Consider the following 17,638-nt stretch of genomic DNA (forward strand, 5'->3'; position numbering starts at 1 on the left):
TAAATGCGGTAGATAAAGTTTTGTTGTAGTCATTTTACAATTGAGCCTTTAATTTTGCAGGCAAATTTGTCTACGGTTATAATATACTTTGCCTACAACCCTCCATTGTTCCTCCCGTCAGGAAACGTAACTATTCTTTACTAATATTCTCTTGTGCGTAGTAATAAGAGGAGGAAAATATAATTAAGAATAGGACAATGGTATTTGTGGTTAATTTTTAACAGAAGTACTTCTACGAGAAGAAAAAATAAGATTAGGTTTTTTTTCATGGTTTTAGTTTATGTATTTGTTAACTAATCAATTGCTTAAAAGGTTATTTTATTCTATTTATAAGTTAATTTTAATATGGGAATTGCATTTTTCTCAGAACTATTTGTAAAGTTTATTCTGTTTGATCATGTAATAAGACTGGTACGACATTGGGGTTTCAGTGACAAGCGTAAGTAAATGTTTCCGTGTCTGCATAATTCAAAGTAATAAAGCCATGGAATCTGAATGGTTGAATGTGTAATTCGTATACTTTTTTATTGGATCTGAGCCTTGTACACAAATTTACATTATATTAACTCCTGGTGTATCTAACGTCCCTGGAACTGGCTCACCCTGACGCCCTTCTTCACCCTGCACTCCTCAGAACGCTGATACTCTAGATTTTATATATACTACGGCGGTGAGCTGTAACAGAACATTGGATTTGGCCCTAAGATATTACACAATAATGTAAAAGGTTACATCTTACAGCATCTGCAGGCAAACTATAACAATTCATTAGTCGTATCTGTTGTTCCAGGGCGCAGCAATCTATAGTCCCATTCTTCACCACCTTGGTGTCCTTGGCCTGCCCCTGAAAGACCCTCTGGTATATGGTCATAAATGGTTAGTTCTCCAAACTACCAATAATGCTAATCTAACATCTACATTATGCTTTTGCATGCTTGGTACACCTAAAGTATTATTACTTCATTATTATCAATTTGCCTATCTGGTTATAAATTAGTAAATAAAAATTGATGGCTAGGCTGATATCCACTTACCTGAAGGTGGTAGGAGTTGGTCGAGAAGTGCCCCCTAGACTGAGTTTCTTAAAAGGGGTCTCTGATTCATCGAGTAGTTCCATAAGCAAGGCTTCGTTCTCAATGGCCTGGCCCAGTTTTTTGTCATCCTCGGCCTTATGGAAACACTCTCTTTCCTTAGCATGATTCACTAGATTTCTCCATAGAGAATCACTACGGCTTAAAGTTTTTTCATTCCCTAATATCCATAGGCAATATCTGCACAAATTAAACCCAGATTTTAATCAATTTATGTCTTTTCTCTGAACTTGAATTGTTATCTTGTATAAGAAACATACCTCGCCCGAGTGAGTGCTACATTGGCTCTTTGCCGATTGTCAAGAAAACCTATATTTCCATTCTCATTTGATCTCACAGTGGAGATTATTATTATATCTTGTTCACCACCTTGAAAGCCATCAACAGAACGAATATTAACAGAGAAGTTAGGATCAGAAACCAAATTTTGCCGCTTAATTCTTTCCTGGATTTCAGACACCTGACCATTATATGGAGATATGATTCCTATGCTAACTTTCTTCTTTGACCTCAAAAATTCTGTAGCAAAAAAGAGGAATGATGACCAGAGTTATATTATAGTATCCAGAAGTTTTCTTATTTGAGACTAATACAACTAACCATTCACAGACACATAATTCGACACTAGAAGGAAGGAGAAAAAAAAAACCATTTTCAAGGCTTTCAATAATCTTGCAAACAGCAGCAGCCTCAGCCTTGTTTTTCCACCCGTGTCCACGACCAGGTTTCTGCTCTTTACCCTTAGCTATGTTTATGAATGAATATGAACCATACATTTTTCCTTCAAGGAAACGCCTATTATAGCCCATTTCTCTGACAAAAGGGGCATCGGAAAGTTGCTCCTCATAGAACTCCTTATTTGGGAATAAGCTGATGGATGGGTGCATTCTATACTGAACATTAAGCAGATGCTTCTTATACCCCAATGAAACCAGCCTCTCAAACAGACTTCTTCCATATTCAGCCTCTTCAGAAACCTAAAATTGGATCATGTAATGGTATTAGAAACTAACCCTTGATGATGTGCACACAATCCAATCATCAAGAATGTCAAAAAAAGGTACGTACCTGGCTTTTGACTACCGCAGGAAGCTGTCTCTCATCACCAATGAGTATTACATGGTGAAGGCCTGATAGCTGCAATGGAATTGTTGATTCACATTCTTTCAGTTGCGCTGCTTCGTCAATAACTAAGAATTCTACTGGTGTCATTCCATCTTCGAATAATTTAGTAGAACTTGATGCAGTACAGAAAATCAGGCGTGCTCTCATCAAGCAAAATTTTGCCATTTCATATTTGTCAGTGATGTTTGGAAGTAAAATTGTCTGAGAAAGTGATCTCAGTTTGACAAGGCACTCTTCCTTTTTTATGCTAAACCTTCGAAGGGAATCAATAATGCTTTCTCCTTCCTCACAGCCACCGGAAGTTTGCTTCAACTTGGATTTACACAGAGAGTTCTCAAGAGATCTTAGCAAATCAAGAGCTATAGGAATTTTCTTTACCTCCGCAAGTGGAACTAAAGAAGTAGGAAGGTGTGTGCGCAAAGTTCCCAGGTTTTTCTCCATTTGCTCGGCATTGGAACGGAATCTCTCCACAAAAAATTGATCCAGAGTCTTGATGCTTTTCCTTTTTTCATCCTTATACGAAAGGTATTGCTCTTCTATATTGCAAGTGGAGTCCTTCAAAAATTGCAATGTAAGAGGATTATCATTCTTCTCATTCAAGTACTTTTGCATAGCAAATTTTTCCAATGACATAATACTATTTTCTTCCTCACGCTTATATGAATCATATTGCTCTTTGGGGTACTCAAGCAACTTGATCATTGATTCCAAGGAATGTTTCCATCCAGAACACTTCAAAAGATTGTCTACACGATAATCAAGAAAGACATCACTGAGGCCTCGATAACAGTCTACTTTCATTCGAGATTTATTGCCAAATACAACTATGTCACCAAATCCAATATCATACTCAAGTGATTCCTTAACCAAATTATGCAGGCGAGCAGCCACTTCCAACACTGCAGTATTAGTTGGAGCACATGTTAATGTTCTGACTTTTAACTCAAGCAGGGAAAATAACAAGGAAGCTACTGTCTTTGTTTTGCCAGTTCCTGGTGGCCCCCAAATAAGTTTAACAGCATCATTATGATGGCATTCCCTCGAAGTAACACAGTTTAAAACTGCATCTTTCTGGGATTCGTTCAGATTCTGAGATAGGATTATGTTTTTTACACTTGAACAAGTTGCACTATCGTTTTCACCAGAAAAACAAATTTGACAGGTTTCTCCATTCTGTGAAATATGAGAAAAAATAATAGTTATGAATAAACACGATAAACATTGACAGTATTAAAAAGTTCCTACAGTGCCATCTCATCACACATTATCGAGTATAATAAATTTGTTGACTTTTATAATAACCACCTTAAAAATATTAAAAATGATTTTTGAGTGGTTCACATTGTAAAAACTGACAGTACATGTCTACAACTCATTAGTTATTAAGGCAACCACGTTTCGTTGATAACTATGTAGTGAGAGAATCTCAAGAAGAGAAGTAATCCTAGCAAAAGCATTGAATTCCGTTCCAGCTATTCAAGGATTGAATTTCAACATACCACTAGAGCAGCAAATGCAAGCACATTTCAAAATATGTACCTATGCAGAAGAAGTTACCAATGCTAATTAATTAAGAAAAAAAAAATCTAGAATGTTATCCAATAATAAGACACTTCTTTGATTGACCTAGAGATTCATACCTTTGAGTCAGCTTGCAGCACTTTTTTCATCATGCTCAAGCTTGAACCCTCCAGCTGCGAGTTCAAGGCTTTCCAGATTCGAACATTTGTTGTAAGGTTCAAAAGACAGAAGGCATAAAGCTTTGGTGCATTGTTGCTACTCGAGGCATAAAGCTTAGGTGCACTGTTGCTTCTCAAGGAAAACCGAATGTCCATGTCAAAGCTTTTGGATGAGAGTATTGAGATCTTGTCAGTACTTTCTTTTATTCCATGAACATAACCAATATGGTAGTTTCTTTTGGACCTGTTCAAGTCATCTACGGTTTTTGGTTTAATATCTGTTAAGGCAATGAGATCTCCAACCTCAGGCTCATATGTTCCATTCTCATCATTGTTGGTTCTGTTCACTGAAATTTGGTAGAAGAAGCTCTTGGTGGGTATGAAGCTTTTCGACCTTTCAAGTTCAACGCTCGATATTTCACAAAAGGGAGCCTTTGACACGCCTTTCAAGCTTGAAGACAGGTCGCTGCGAGTCTCCTCAATCAGTGAAGGAATGAAGGAGTTCAAGTAATCTGTTATTGACAAAAATGTCTGTGGGATCTTCCTTACCTGAGAGGAAACAATGCTTCAGACTTACATAGTTTTATGAGAATAATGTTTTGTAGACATCAATAGCTACTCTATACCATTAGAGAGAAAGATAGAGAATAAGGAGAAATAATAATGTGGTAAGAGAAATAGAGAAGTGTTTTAAATGAAGGAACATATTTTCTGCACACTGCATGAAATTCTAGCCTTTTAATAAATTTTACTAATTCAATATATTTTCTATTTAGAAAATGAGATTTGAAAGCTTAAGTGATGAGAAGACATTGACATGGTCAAATTAGTGTTCATGTTATTGAGGTGCATAAGTATTACAGCTATTTTGATCATGTGTCCTAAAGGGATAGAATGATTTGTTATGGTTCATGGATGTCAAAATAGGCTAACTTGACTTAACTTTCTCTCAACTAGATCCTTGTGGATTGAGTTTGATTTGTTTGCCAAAGTTTTTGAGAAATAGATAATGAATACTATTAAATAGATGACTTATATGTGGATCCAACCAGACAATAAATAAAAAATAATAATCTGAACATAATATTCTAATCACAAATATTATCTTTCTTGTCTTGACACAATGTTCTTTAGAAATTATCATCGTAAGTTAGATAGAGACACAATGTTCTTAAAATAACTAGGTTTTATTGTCTTCTATAAATACTCATAAAAAGTTATTCAAACAACAGGCTTTATTTTGGCATGATATGTTTCTCTTGCCAAACTGTATAAAAAATGCAGAGATCATTAAGTTTGTTTAGCACATGGCTTGCTATAAGAGCTAAGGTTCTGATATCTCTTATGCAAGAAAAAAAAGGACCACTGAGGTGTAAGAAAATATAAAGCAAATAATAAGCAGTGGTCAAGCCAAAACCAGATTGCATATTTTCCCAACCACTGTGAATGAATGACATACATGCAGCTTTAAAAACCATTTTCCAATCTAAAATAGATGCAACAAAATCAGAAAAAACTAGAAAGTGTAGAATCTTTAGAACCACATGGACGATTGACTTGATGAGTTTCTCACACATCTTTTTGGAGGTTAATGTGTTTTTCATCATGAGCAGTGAAGAAAGAGTAAAAAACAACCATGTGCTTGCAGAGGTTTTCATTGAGAACATCCTTGAGAGTCCAAGAAAACACAGTCTCCACCAAATGAAGACCCTCTTCTTTGGCACTACAGCTTCCCTCCATTTTCTGTTTGTGATAACTCTAGCAGAAGAATGCTACTTGCAAACCAAAACAAAAGGGCAGAAATACAAAGGATCCCTTACATGTAAGGGAAATAAATAGTTTGCACAAGACTTCCTCAGCAAGGTATTGATATCCATGATTAAAGTTAAAAAAAAGATTCTCATAGTTGATGTGGTCATCAAAAGCAATTTACCGTACATATAATAAGAAAAAATATGCAAAGTGTGGCAAAGGGAGAGAGAGTACGAAATAAATGCACATAAGACATTGACTACAAGTCAATTGCAAGTCATTCCATTGGAACGCGTAAAGGGGTATGCTACTCGGTTTTGTGCTCTATTTCTTGATTACTTACAATGCAATTTTTGTGGAATGTGAAATTGTAGAACGTTGGAAATTATTATGACTAATTAATTGGTTGCATTTTTTCTATCACTTCTAATGGAAAATTTTGTTAACCAATAATATGTTGCTTAATGTGTAAGACTCCATGAATACAGACATAAATAGGTATAAATAAAGTTTTTAATAGAGTTGAAATAGTAGAAGAGTGATATATAATCAGCTTGAAAACATGCAAGAAATAGTATTCAAAATAATCTGTTATCTTTCAAATTTGAAACAAAACTTTTGGATTTTTTTTAATAATGAATTTGAACATTATAATATTAAATAATCTAGGATTATTTTTAGAAATTAATTTACGTTCTTTTGCCATATTAAAATATCTTTTATTTTTAAAAGAAACGACTAATTTTATCACAAAAACGTCAAACTAACATTTCATTTAAAAAAGTAAACAAATTTGAATAGTCCAGAGATTAATTTTTAGAAATTAAAAAGTATAAATTAATTTATGTTCCTTTACAATCATAAAATATTTTTTTTAAAAAAAGAAACAAATATTTTTATAAAAAAAAATCTTATTTTGAAAATTTGAAGCATACTTTGTTGATTTTCTTAAAGTAATTATGTTCAACAGAATGCGCTTTATTAAATGAAAAATACTTCAACAAACAAATCCTAATATTTTAAACATGATAATATTTTTGTTCTTATTTTATCTTCTCAATTAAATTTTCTTGCTTTAATTAAATACTATTAAATAGTCTATGTAATATGTTTTAGAAATTAAAAATAGAAATTAATCTATGGTGTTTTACGATCATAAAATATCCTCTTTTAAAAGAATTGTATGATAAAATATTCAAAACAAACTCCTATTTTCAAATTTTGAAAAAATTATTAAATACTTTTACAAATTATTACAGTGATTTTGTTACGAAAATAAGTTACAACTAGAAAAAGTGTAAATGAAAATAGAAAATTAAATTTCACAAACGTTGTTTTTTTTAACTCAAAAAATTATAATTAAAGAAAACGGTGTGAGAAAGATCAAAATGATTAAAGAATAAAATAATCCAATAATAATTTATCTTTCGTATTGGGCCTATAGGTCAAGTCCGAAAAAATAAACATTAACATATAAAGGATATTTTCTCCTGCACCGCTACATTTTATATAATACCAGAATTATCCTTGATAATTTTGAATAATTCCAGAATAAGAATTCTGTAAGCAAAAATATTTTCAGGATAGAGATTCCGTAAACACAGAATACAAAAAATCAGTAAATCCAAAATTCATAAAATGTATTCCAAAATGTATGTTCTGAAAATATTCTGAAAAAAAGAATAATCCAAAAGTTATTTTTAAAAGAAGTAAAATAGTCTTTTTATATAATGATGGGTGCAAAGTCATTTGTTGGGGTGCAGGAGAAACAGACACATATAAATCAAATAAATAGAAAAGCACAACCTATAATAAGAAATTCCTTCCTACACTTCCATGCCTTCTTCTGCACCTCCATAATGAACTTACAATTTTACCTTCTTCTTCATCATCTTTTCCGTTGAGAATCTCACCTTCAACTTCCAACGCCACTACCACTGTCACAATACCTCCCACATCTAACGTCATTGCCGCAGTAAACCCTTACCATCATCGTCTAAACCAAAAAAAAGTTGTATTATGAAATCTAGAATTCATAATACAAATTTGTTTCAGATTGTACAATTTAAAATGCAAAATTTAAAATTTGCATTTCAAATTGTGAAATTTGGAAAGAACAATTTCAGTACTTTTGAAAATATGAGGGTGTTAGAAAAAAATATGAAGGTGCAAAAAGGATTTATCCTTATAATAAGATATATTCTAAAGAGAATAGTAAAAAATATATTTATTTTAAAGAGAATAATAAAAATATAATTTATCTACCCGTAATATAAACAATACAAATGAAAATTGAATAGATAAAGTCAATGACAATTTAGTTACATTTCTACCTAAACATAAGAAAAAAAACAAAAATAAAATAATAAAAAAAACAAAAGAGTGAATTTCAGAAGAGAAAGAAAACAAATATGGTACAATATAGTCAACGAAGAATTTTGAATAGTAAGGATACAATATGTTCTCAAGTGAAACAAATAGAAAAATATAGAGAATGAAAGAAAAAAAACAGAAGAAATAAGTGAGAGAGTAAAAACTAAAAGTTATAATCCTAATTTCACTCTCTTAATTCAAAGATAGAAAAAAATAAGAAATAATAAAAACTAATAAATAAGAAATAAAATATATGTAAATCAATAAAATATGCAAAAAAAAATATTGATGATCAACAAATTAAGAAGTGTACTGTTATAGTTTACTTAGCTTAAAGATGAATGAGACTAAAAACTAAGAAGTTGTAATCTAACTCCACCTACCTTGGTAGCTAAATATAAAATATCTAAAAATATAAATATGTTAATTGATTAAGAAATTTAGTATTATAATTGCGTAGTCTAGAGATTTTATTTAAAATTTTAATAAATATGAAAATAAATTGAAGCAGATACTTACCCAAAAAATTCAATATTGCTCTCAAAGCTGCTTGATATAGGATTCCAAAATCTAATATTTCTGAAAAAACATAAAACAGAAAGAATAATCATCTCTGCCTCATCAATAAAAAGAATGAAATAAACAATATGAAATCTCATGAAGAAACCACATTGGAAAGATCAGAAACAAATTGTCCTTACTTTCATAAGTGTAGAGAGACCCTGATGATGCTGATTTCTTAAATAAGTTTTAAGATGGACATATAAAGTGAGAAGCCAAGGTCATATCTTATTTGGATTAACCAAAGGAAAGGATTACTTTAGAATTTAGAATTACCACAACAAAACATAAAATCTAAAATAAGGCATGGCCTGACATTGAAGTCCCAATAAGGCAAAAGAAGAAAATCTTACCCATAACTTCTAACTGGTTGAAATTGAGTAAATTACTCTGACCTCTCTTGTATTTTACTTGCTTGCACTACACTAACCTCTTGTGTGTTTAAACACCTTCACAAAAAATGATCATTGAATAACAAACCTCTTTTAAGTTTTTTATATATATTTTTCAAAACAAAGGAGAGGTTTAAGTAACAAATAAAATTCAAGAGAGGTGAGAGTAATATACTATTGATTCTAATTTATGTCCCTCAGTCCGAGTGAAGCAAATTGGTTGCATAGAACTTGCATAGCATCTGGAAGATTATAATTGGTCAGATGATTCCTAGCAAGCCATGTCACTGGAATGTCAAATTTCCTGCAGTAACCGATTATGATGTTAATGATTCTATTTGAAATAAATTTTCCACTATTTTAACCATGTGAAGCTAATCAAAGAGTTAGTATAAGTGTTATACCCATCATACAATCTGGTTTTGCAGAATCTAAGAATATCAACAGAATAGCTCCTGTATGAAATGTCAATATTCCTTGCCAAATTGGTTACCTCAGACAATGGTAAAACATCCCAAATCTTCAAAATTTGAACATAATTTGAGTTCTCCTCTATAACATCGATAGTCCAAACAAGATAAAGTGACTCGTTGACCTTATACAGCTCCAATAGTTGGGAAGAAGTATCATCCACAACTCCAAAATTTATCTCCCGTTTAGGCTGACGCCAACCACTTGAAAGTTGCCTTAGCAGGGAACATATTTTCTGGCAAATCTCAGTGCTCTTAATTCTTGCCATAGAAATTAGAAAACTTTGATTGAAGCAAACCTATAAAGTCACGGAAAAAATTAAGAGTTCATGAAAAAGGTAAAGCGGTTTAAGAATTGTTAGAAGACTTTCATCTGCTGCCCCTGTCATAAGGGGGTTAAAGAGCAACTAAATTCATGAATACCATCATCTCCTAAGGAGTGTGAATTTGAACTTTAGGACAATACATCGATCTGGTGTGCATTTATGATGTGAGAAATTTTTTGTTTTAGTTTGGAAATGTTCTCTATCTCTTGTTATGTATGCTTTGAGGGTTTAACTTGAATTGTTATGTCTTGTTCAGTAATAAAAGTAGAGGCTCGAGAACAGTTAGGTGCGTACCTTCCACCTTGCTTTCCTGAAGAGTGGAGAACTCAGATGCAATAAATCACCCACTTGACCAAGATCAATAATGGAAGTTGTAATAGCATGAGATAACCTCTCATCTTCGTCAGCATTATGATAACACCCTCGAGACCTAGCATCAAGGACTATTCTCTCCCAAATAGAGCCACTATTCATCAAAGTTTCCCCATTACCTACTATCCAAAGGCAATACCTGTATAGATAAGGAAAAGGACATTCATAATACAACGAATGTAGAATAAATAGCGTGTATAATAATAAATGGGAACATATCATACCTTGCTCTTGTTAAAGCAACATTAGTTCTTTGAAAATTAGAAATAAAACCCACAAATCCCATGTTATTATATCTTACAGTGGATATTATTATGACATCCTCTTCACCACCTTGGAAACCATCAACAGTTGAAACCTTCACGGAAAAGTTATTAGCAACATCACCACCAAACCTTTTTCCAAGAGCATCTTGTATGGCAACAACTTGAGCTTTATATGGAGATATAACTCCAACACTAACAGTCTGTTGTCTAGTAACTGACTCTGTAAAGAGTCAATAGTTGATAATTAAAATCCAAATATTCAATAAAAGTTACTATTCACAATTACATGATTAAGAACTTAATCACAAACATTTAGAGTTCTGTTGGTTACTTTTACTCGTAGTCATATTTTAGATCACATTATAAAATTACCTTTGTAGAGCTCAAGAACAATGTCAGATACCACAGCTACTTCCACTCCATTTTTTCGGCTATTCCCTTCATCTAATTCATCTTGTCCATAAGCAACATTTATGAAAGAGTAAAACTTAAACATATCACCGCAAAGAAAATGCTTCTCATAGCTTCTTTCTTTGACCCTTGGAGAATCCAAAATCTGTTTGTCATAGAATTCCATATTTGGAAACAAGCTAATAGATGGATGCATTCTATACTGAATATTGAGAAGGTGTTTTTCATGACCCAAGAGGACCAGCCTTTCAAACAAACTTCTTCCGAACCCTGACTTTTCAGAAATCTGTATATTCATAAAGATTTCTATATGTTGAAATATTTTGTCCATGAATTTCATAACAGAGCAAAAAAAAGTGAGACATAATAACAAGCATGCTTGCATAGTCAGGAATTAACAAGACTGGAACACACCTCACTTTTGACTAGGGCAGGCAACTGTTTCTCGTCTCCAATAAGTACAACATGACGAAGACCAGAAAGTTGTAAAGGTATATTTGACTCACATTCTTTGAGTTGAGCAGCTTCATCGATAACTAACATTTCTAGTCTACAGTGTTCTACTGCATGCAATCTAGCAGAGCTCGCAGCAGTACAAAAAAGCATGCGAGATCTTCTGAGACAAAAGTTTTTTATTGAATATTCATCACAAAAATCAGGAAGAATGAACATATTTTGAAGAGATTTCAACATTTTAAGGCATTCTTTCCTGGTTATACACAACTTAGCCTGCCAAGTAGAGCAACTACCTCTATTATGATCACCAATAGATATAGAAATGGCATCTTTAAATTCGTGATCAATAATGGAATTGTTTGATAACACTTCGAAAAGGACTTTAAGCCAATCAAGACATTCGAATAAACTTTTCACCGCTCTTAATGAAATAAAAGAAGTGGGCAAATGAGTACACATATCCACTGCAAATGTCCTCATCCGCCTCCTAATATAATTCAATTTTTTCGTGAAAAAGTTGTGAAATGTCAATCTTTCTATTTTGTTCTCAGGGAAAAGAAAATCCTTCTTCTCCTGCTTATCGTATTTGCTTTTGTTTGCTTCCTTAAAAGACAATCTGCTTTCTCTTAAAGTTCTATTAATTATTTTCATCCATTCATTTTGCTTACAGATTTTTGGATCCTGGGAAATATTAGTTTTCCCTTCATTTGTTTGTTGACTTGCAATTACACGTAGTTCATCCTTTTCTTTCAAGCAGTCATCATCATCTATCTCATAATCCCTCTTTTCCTCACACTTTAAATATTCACGATACTGCTCTTCAGGGATTTCAAGTAAACGAATTACCAGTTCTAAATGATGTTTCCAACCAGACAAGGGTGCAAAGCACCTGGCAAGAATATTTACACGGTAATCAAGAAATATATCAAGAAGATCATCACGATCTTCAATACTCATTCTCTTTCTGTTGCCAAATAATACTATGTCTCCAAGACCATAAGTGTGATAATCAATGGAGTCCATCACTAGCCTAACAAACCTGGATGTCACTTCCAGCACAGCCACATTAGTTGGGGCACAAGTAAGCGTTCTGCATTTCCTCCTGAGGAGGGTAAACAGTAATGAGCCAACTGTTTTTGTTTTCCCTGTCCCTGGAGGGCCCCAAATCAATTTCACAGTATTTTTGTGAGAGCACTCCCTTGCAGCTAAACAACTTAAAACTCCCTCTTCTTGAGCTTTGTTCAAATCAAATGATCGAATAACAGCACCAATATTTGATACATCAATAGTGTACCTTTCACTAGAGAAACATTGAGCACAATTTCCCCCAACCTGTCAGAAGATGCAACAACAATTAAAGCACTTAATCATTTATCCAATCAATAAGGTTATCTTTACAAGGTAATGGAACAAAATTAGGGGGGGGGGGGGGGGGGGGGGGGGAAGATCATACAAAAAATCCAGCCTAACCAGTTGTACAGCTATACCACGGACTAGACATTGCAAGGTATATATCTATGGTAAAAGGTAGAGAATAAACCATTGTTCTTACAGCAGAATCAGGTTGGAGCAGTTGTTTGATGACATGGATATCTGGACCTTCTGGATCTGTGTTCAGTGCATTCCATATACGCATATTTGTTGTTATATTGATAAGATAGGCAGCAAAACCATATATGCCATATATATATGTGCCATCCTCCTGCCAGTACATTTCCAATTTAATGGGCTTTGAAGCTAGTATTTGAACCTCATAAACATCTTCCTCGTCTTTTTTCTTTCTAACCTTCACTATTAAAGCAATAAGATAGGAATTTCCACGCTTGTTCAAATCATCTATGCATTTTGGCCTCGTATTTGTCAAAGTAAAAAGTTGTCCAATCTCAGGCTCACATATATTCCCTTTTCTATCACTATCCGCCACTGTTATCATTTCTATCTGGTATAACAAATCATGCGGAGGTTTATAATTTTCGGAAAAATCAACGCCAGTTATTTCGTACACTGGAGCTTCTGACAACATCTTCATGCTTGAGCATAAATCTGTACGAGTTTCCTCAATAAGTGGAAAAGTAAATGATTTCAAGTAGTGAGCGACAGACAAGAATGTCATTGGAATTTGCTTCACCTATTAAAACGTACAAATTTAACAGCTTTAGAATCTAACTATATGCAAAAATGGTAAGGAGCTTCAGGTATTCATCAACATATTAGAAAAATGTAGTAAGTCCCATAAGTGCCTGCAGCCTGTAAGAATTATTTTCGTTTACACATAACATAACTCTTTACTCCGTACGAACATCAATAAAAAAAAGGAAAAACGCTAATTTTTACACATCAAAGAACACCCTCAATGAAGAATCCTCAAGCCTTTTAATAACTAAAGAAACCTCAATGAAGCTCTTGTATGCGTGATCAGATCACACCTATTTATTGATAAATGGATACAATACGTGTATAGAATACTGTGCGTATCCAATATGACAGATACGTATCTAAAAATGTATGAAATCACATTTCTTAGACATTGTAAAAAAACTAAAAATTATTATCATCATAAAAGTATTAGTGCTTCATAGATTACATACTTCATTGATAAGTCCTGGTAAATGTTAGAGTATTGGATATGGATATGTAACACAAATTCCCCTCTAGAAATCACTATATATTGGGCCCAAGTATCCAGAATCAGACACTTCACTTATGTTATCAAACAAAATGAATCACACCAACACTAAGGAACAATGTAAAGAGGAAAATTGAAGTATTCCAAACAAAACTCAACGGCATAGGCATACGACAGACAACAAGATGTTTAAAGCCTACTAACCTAACTGGACAGTAACTACAAAAACACTCTTACACTGACCTAACTCCATGGGAGGAAAATTCACAGTTATAAAGTGAGAATTTACAGTGTAATTTAGTAATGGTGTGTTGGGAAAAAAGGTCATAGAGGAATGAATAACCTGACCTTGTCTACGTAAAGACCATTGTTGAGTATATCCTCAAGAGACCAAGATAATATCAATCTCGAGAAGCCCTCACCCTTTTCCATAACTTGGGTTTCTAAGAAAATTCAATCAGATTATCGCTCACTGATCAGAGAAACCCATTGATCAATGAGGAGAACAGATACACGGGAATGAACTTATTGAATTTACCATTGCAGAGAAAAGCAACAATTGCCATTGCAGACAGAACAAAAATGTAGCACAGTTCTACTCTCTAACACGTAGCAAAGCATTTCAAGCAAGACAAATGCCTAATTTATATAGTGATTTTTTTGGTCATAAATTGTCTCTTAAATGATATTTCAATGATAAAATATACTTGTATTTTTCTTTTTCTTACGAATATCATTTGCATCACATTTATTATTATTTTTCTTTCAAATACAATAAATTTTTTAAAAAGTGTTAGTTTTACTCACATTTTATTTAAATAGGAAGATAGAAAGAAATAAATGCAAATCATAACTTAAGGAAAACAATATTATTTTTATCACATTGATCAATATTTTCCCTTTTATTTTGTGTATCATGTTACCTAAAAACAATTGTGGCAATTGCTTGATGCATCCAATTAATTTTGACTTCCAAATGAAAATTTTAAAATCTCATTATGCCTTTTTCACATATTTGCTTACGGATTTCAATATCCAGAAGTTATTTTTATACATTATGGATTTCAAAATCTGGAAGGTCATTTTCATATTTCATTTAAACTCTGAAAGTGAATAATGAGTTCCGAATTTTCATATCCAAAATGGTGTATTGTAAATGGTGTCAGAATTCTTTTATGTTTGCTTACGAATCTTGACATCCGAAAAATCATTTATGTTGTCCAAATAAGCTTTCGGATGGTGAAATCAGGAAGTGACATATTCGTTATAGATTTGTATATCGAGAACTTTGTAATTTCACTTATGGATATGAATATCCAAAATGCAAAAATATTTAAATTATTAAAGACAAAATGGACATTTTACATGAGTGTGTTGGGTGGAGGTGAATCAGCAAACAATTGTTTGGGCTATGTCCAACATTATTTTATTTTATATTTGTGTTATTTATTACAGCATTTTTTTTTTCACCTTATATTTTTCTTCTATATTTCATAAATATAAAATTATTGTTTTATCTTTAAAAAAAGACTTTTAAATTTGAAATTTTTTTTAATATAACTTTTTTTTGAATTATGCAAATTAATTTATTTTATTTTAACTTTTAAATTGTGTAATTTATAAATAATTTTTATTCAAAAATTCTTTTTAAACTGTATAATGTAGAAGTTATTGACTTCCATCTAAAAGTTTTTTTTACTTTCATATTGTGTAATTTAAAAATATTTTTTTATACTAAAAATATTTTCAAATTGCAAAATTTAAAATTGTTGAATCCAAAAATTATGATTTATAGAACCCTACACTATAAATAAAGGTGGAAGAGGACACTGAGAAGAAAAAGGAGCGTTTTGGTGTTTTATTAAATTACAGCTTAAGAAAAAAATAACATCTCCAAAATCTTCACCGCCCTGCGCTTAGAGACTCCGATTTAAGCCTTCGATCTCAAATTTTGAATTCGTAAGTTATTTTCCCTTTTTCTAGTCTTTAATAATACTAAATTTCGAAGTTACTGTTTTTATATTTTTCTAGTTGGATTTCAATTTGATCGATTTCATTACTTAATTTCTTCCTATGTTGTAATCTATAGCTTTGCTAGGTTTCAAAGTTATGATCTTTTGCATTGGATTTCTTCTGGGCCGATTTCAATTTTTTTATTACAGTTCTCGTTTGGTACTGTGAAGGGAACACAACAGTGGGTGGTTGCTACGCAGGAGAAGGTGTTGCGTATAATTTGACTGTGGGAAGATGCACCCTCCTTTAACATTGCACAAACACCCAATGTGCACTGAAGTGAGTTTGTTTGATTATTCTGTTTAAAAATAAATCAAAGTATTTACTATTATTATTGTATTCTTAAATAGATATTGTTGTTGTTGTGTTATTGGTTCCCTTGTTGTTTATTATTAATTTGATGTTTATGGTTATGTTATGGGATAATGATTAACTGTAGGATGTTTGGTCCTAATCCAGTATTCCTATGAGTAAATCACGTTTGCTATGTAAACTTGTAATGGTTATGTGGAGTTGTGTTGAATAAATGGAATGAAGCTTTGATGACAATACTCAAAAAGCTTCAATATCTTTTCCTTGCCTTTGCAGTCCACGGTGGACTTTAGAAATTCAGATTACTAAGCGACTATTTAGTTTGAGATTTTGTTTCTACTTTATTTATCATCTTCAAAAGTTTGTGTGCAAAACTTGTAGAGTAGTGAACACAATTTTTATTGGTTTCTGTTTTTTCTTTTTCTTGTATAAGCTTTAGAAAACCGGAAATAAAGTAGAAATAAAAAATAAGAGAAAATTTTTTCATTTGGTCCTGAATTTCACTGTAATTGGTCTAGCAAACGTGAAGCAGTATATACTTGACCAACTTTAATTTAGATTTTGCTTTTGTGCAGATTATTGAGCAGTTTCAAAAGTGTCATGTTGAACATCCAATTGGCAAATTCTTTGGCGAATGTACTGATTTGAAAATAAAATTGGATCGCTGTTTCAGAGAAGAGGTGAGCCTTTTTCATTTCGTTCTTCTATTTTTGTTGTTGTTTGTTAAGGATCTCTTTGTTTTGTTCTCCTAGAAAGCTTTGAAGCGGAAGGCTAATTTTGAAGAGAGCAAAAAGTTAAAGGAACAATTGCGAAATTTTAGGAAAGAAAATGCTGCAAGCACTCAATAGAAGATTTTTTTGAAATGTAAAAAATGCCAAACTGTTCCGCAAAGTAGAACTATAATTTTGTACAAGGGCTTGATATGATGTACTTCTTACAGCCTTTAAAGAGGGTTATTATACACACTAATATTGTTTGAAGAATATTTGAGGCCCTTGCCTGCTCTGTCTTTATGCTACTCACTCAATGATTTGACGAATCATTGATTCATTATATGTTATTTCATATATGATGAGAGCATCATAATGTTATTACAAGTGTGTTGGCTGATGTAATTGGGATTTGAACTTGGAATCAGGGAATAAAAAGCACTCATAAAAATACAGTGTCTAAGCTTCTAAATTCGCTGTGACTTCGACAATGAGTATAACATGTTTGGGTTCCACTTAAGACAATGAATCAGAATGTTAAAGTACCTATCTCTTTGCATGATGTAGGTGGTGTATATATATAACTTAGCTTGAAGATTACTTGCTTTAGGAAAACATTCTATCAAAAAAGACAAGAATCAATTTAGGAGCATTATGGCTGCTACTATCAACGGTTTCTTTTAGTGTGTGTATATAACTCACC

General features: G+C 32.5%; 3 protein-coding genes across 7 annotated transcripts; 1 reads left to right on the forward strand and 2 right to left on the reverse strand.

Annotated features, from left to right (window-relative positions):
* Positions 1-492: 492 nt before the first annotated feature.
* On the reverse strand, positions 493-6,017 carry LOC137831627 (helicase sen1). Its single transcript, XM_068639379.2, has 7 exons — positions 5,531-6,017; positions 3,857-4,444; positions 2,160-3,389; positions 1,741-2,068; positions 1,352-1,610; positions 1,035-1,271; positions 493-856 (listed from the first exon to the last, which is right to left on the reverse strand). Exons 1-7 carry the CDS (start codon positions 5,633-5,635, stop codon positions 817-819), a joined length of 2,787 nt encoding a protein of 928 aa, XP_068495480.1. The 5' UTR covers positions 5,636-6,017; the 3' UTR covers positions 493-816.
* A 1,332-nt stretch (positions 6,018-7,349) lies between these two features.
* On the reverse strand, positions 7,350-14,521 carry LOC137831628 (uncharacterized). Of its 3 annotated transcripts, XR_011084457.2 has the most exons (11): positions 14,249-14,521; positions 12,827-13,402; positions 11,233-12,606; positions 10,780-11,104; positions 10,366-10,627; positions 10,064-10,280; positions 9,378-9,742; positions 9,149-9,277; positions 8,935-9,030; positions 8,540-8,599; positions 7,350-7,643 (listed from the first exon to the last, which is right to left on the reverse strand). XR_011084457.2 is itself a non-coding variant. In XM_090303070.1 (9 exons), exons 1-8 carry the CDS (start codon positions 14,330-14,332, stop codon positions 9,157-9,159), a joined length of 3,324 nt encoding a protein of 1,107 aa, XP_090159196.1. In that variant the 5' UTR covers positions 14,333-14,519; the 3' UTR covers positions 8,894-9,030; positions 9,149-9,156. The 3 variants fall into 3 exon arrangements, 2 of the variants coding, with proteins under 2 accessions (XP_068495481.2, XP_090159196.1); XM_090303070.1 differs by lacking the exons at positions 7,350-7,643; positions 8,540-8,599 and having other exon boundaries at positions 8,894-9,030; positions 14,249-14,519; XM_068639380.2 differs by lacking the exons at positions 7,350-7,643; positions 8,540-8,599 and having other exon boundaries at positions 8,787-9,277; positions 14,249-14,519.
* Positions 14,522-15,729: 1,208 nt separating this feature from the next.
* LOC137831631 (Cytochrome c oxidase biogenesis protein Cmc1-like protein) lies at positions 15,730-17,386 on the forward strand. 3 transcript variants are annotated; one of them, XM_068639386.1, is made up of 4 exons: positions 15,730-15,859; positions 16,063-16,192; positions 16,801-16,905; positions 16,978-17,386. In XM_068639386.1, the coding sequence occupies exons 2-4, from the start codon at positions 16,148-16,150 to the stop codon at positions 17,071-17,073; spliced, it is 246 nt and encodes an 81-aa protein (XP_068495487.1). In that variant the 5' UTR covers positions 15,730-15,859; positions 16,063-16,147; the 3' UTR covers positions 17,074-17,386. The 3 variants fall into 3 exon arrangements, with proteins under 3 accessions (XP_068495487.1, XP_068495488.1, XP_090159289.1); XM_068639387.2 differs by having other exon boundaries at positions 15,736-15,859; positions 16,084-16,192; XM_090303163.1 differs by having other exon boundaries at positions 15,737-15,859; positions 15,990-16,192.
* Positions 17,387-17,638: the final 252 nt, after the last annotated feature.

The sequence above is a fragment of the Phaseolus vulgaris genome, chromosome 6, assembly GCF_051622355.1.
Source record: "Phaseolus vulgaris cultivar YP4 chromosome 6, ASM5162235v1, whole genome shotgun sequence".
Classification (NCBI taxonomy): Eukaryota; Viridiplantae; Streptophyta; class Magnoliopsida; order Fabales; family Fabaceae; genus Phaseolus; species Phaseolus vulgaris.

Bases quoted from the DNA above. Each gene is read 5' to 3' on its own strand.
- LOC137831627 (XM_068639379.2), bottom strand. From the start codon at position 5,635: ATGGAGGGAAGCTGTAGTGCCAAAGAAGAGGGTCTTCATTTGGTGGAG. The intron at 4,445-5,530 runs GTTGTTTTTTAC...GTTTCCTCTCAG, and splicing joins AAAACCTCTGCAAGCACATG to GTAAGGAAGATCCCACAGAC. The intron at 1,272-1,351 runs GTATGTTTCTTA...TAATTTGTGCAG, and splicing joins GTAGCACTCACTCGGGCGAG to ATATTGCCTATGGATATTAG.
- LOC137831631 (XM_068639386.1), top strand. From the start codon at position 16,148: ATGCACCCTCCTTTAACATTGCACAAACACCCAATGTGCACTGAA. The intron at 16,193-16,800 runs GTGAGTTTGTTT...GCTTTTGTGCAG, and splicing joins AACACCCAATGTGCACTGAA to ATTATTGAGCAGTTTCAAAA. The intron at 16,906-16,977 runs GTGAGCCTTTTT...TTGTTCTCCTAG, and splicing joins ATCGCTGTTTCAGAGAAGAG to AAAGCTTTGAAGCGGAAGGC.
- LOC137831628 (XM_068639380.2), bottom strand. From the start codon at position 14,332: ATGGAAAAGGGTGAGGGCTTCTCGAGATTGATATTATCTTGGTCTCTT. The intron at 10,281-10,365 runs GTATGATATGTT...TTATCTATACAG, and splicing joins GTTGCTTTAACAAGAGCAAG to GTATTGCCTTTGGATAGTAG. The intron at 9,743-10,063 runs GTACGCACCTAA...GTGACTTTATAG, and splicing joins TCAGGAAAGCAAGGTGGAAG to GTTTGCTTCAATCAAAGTTT.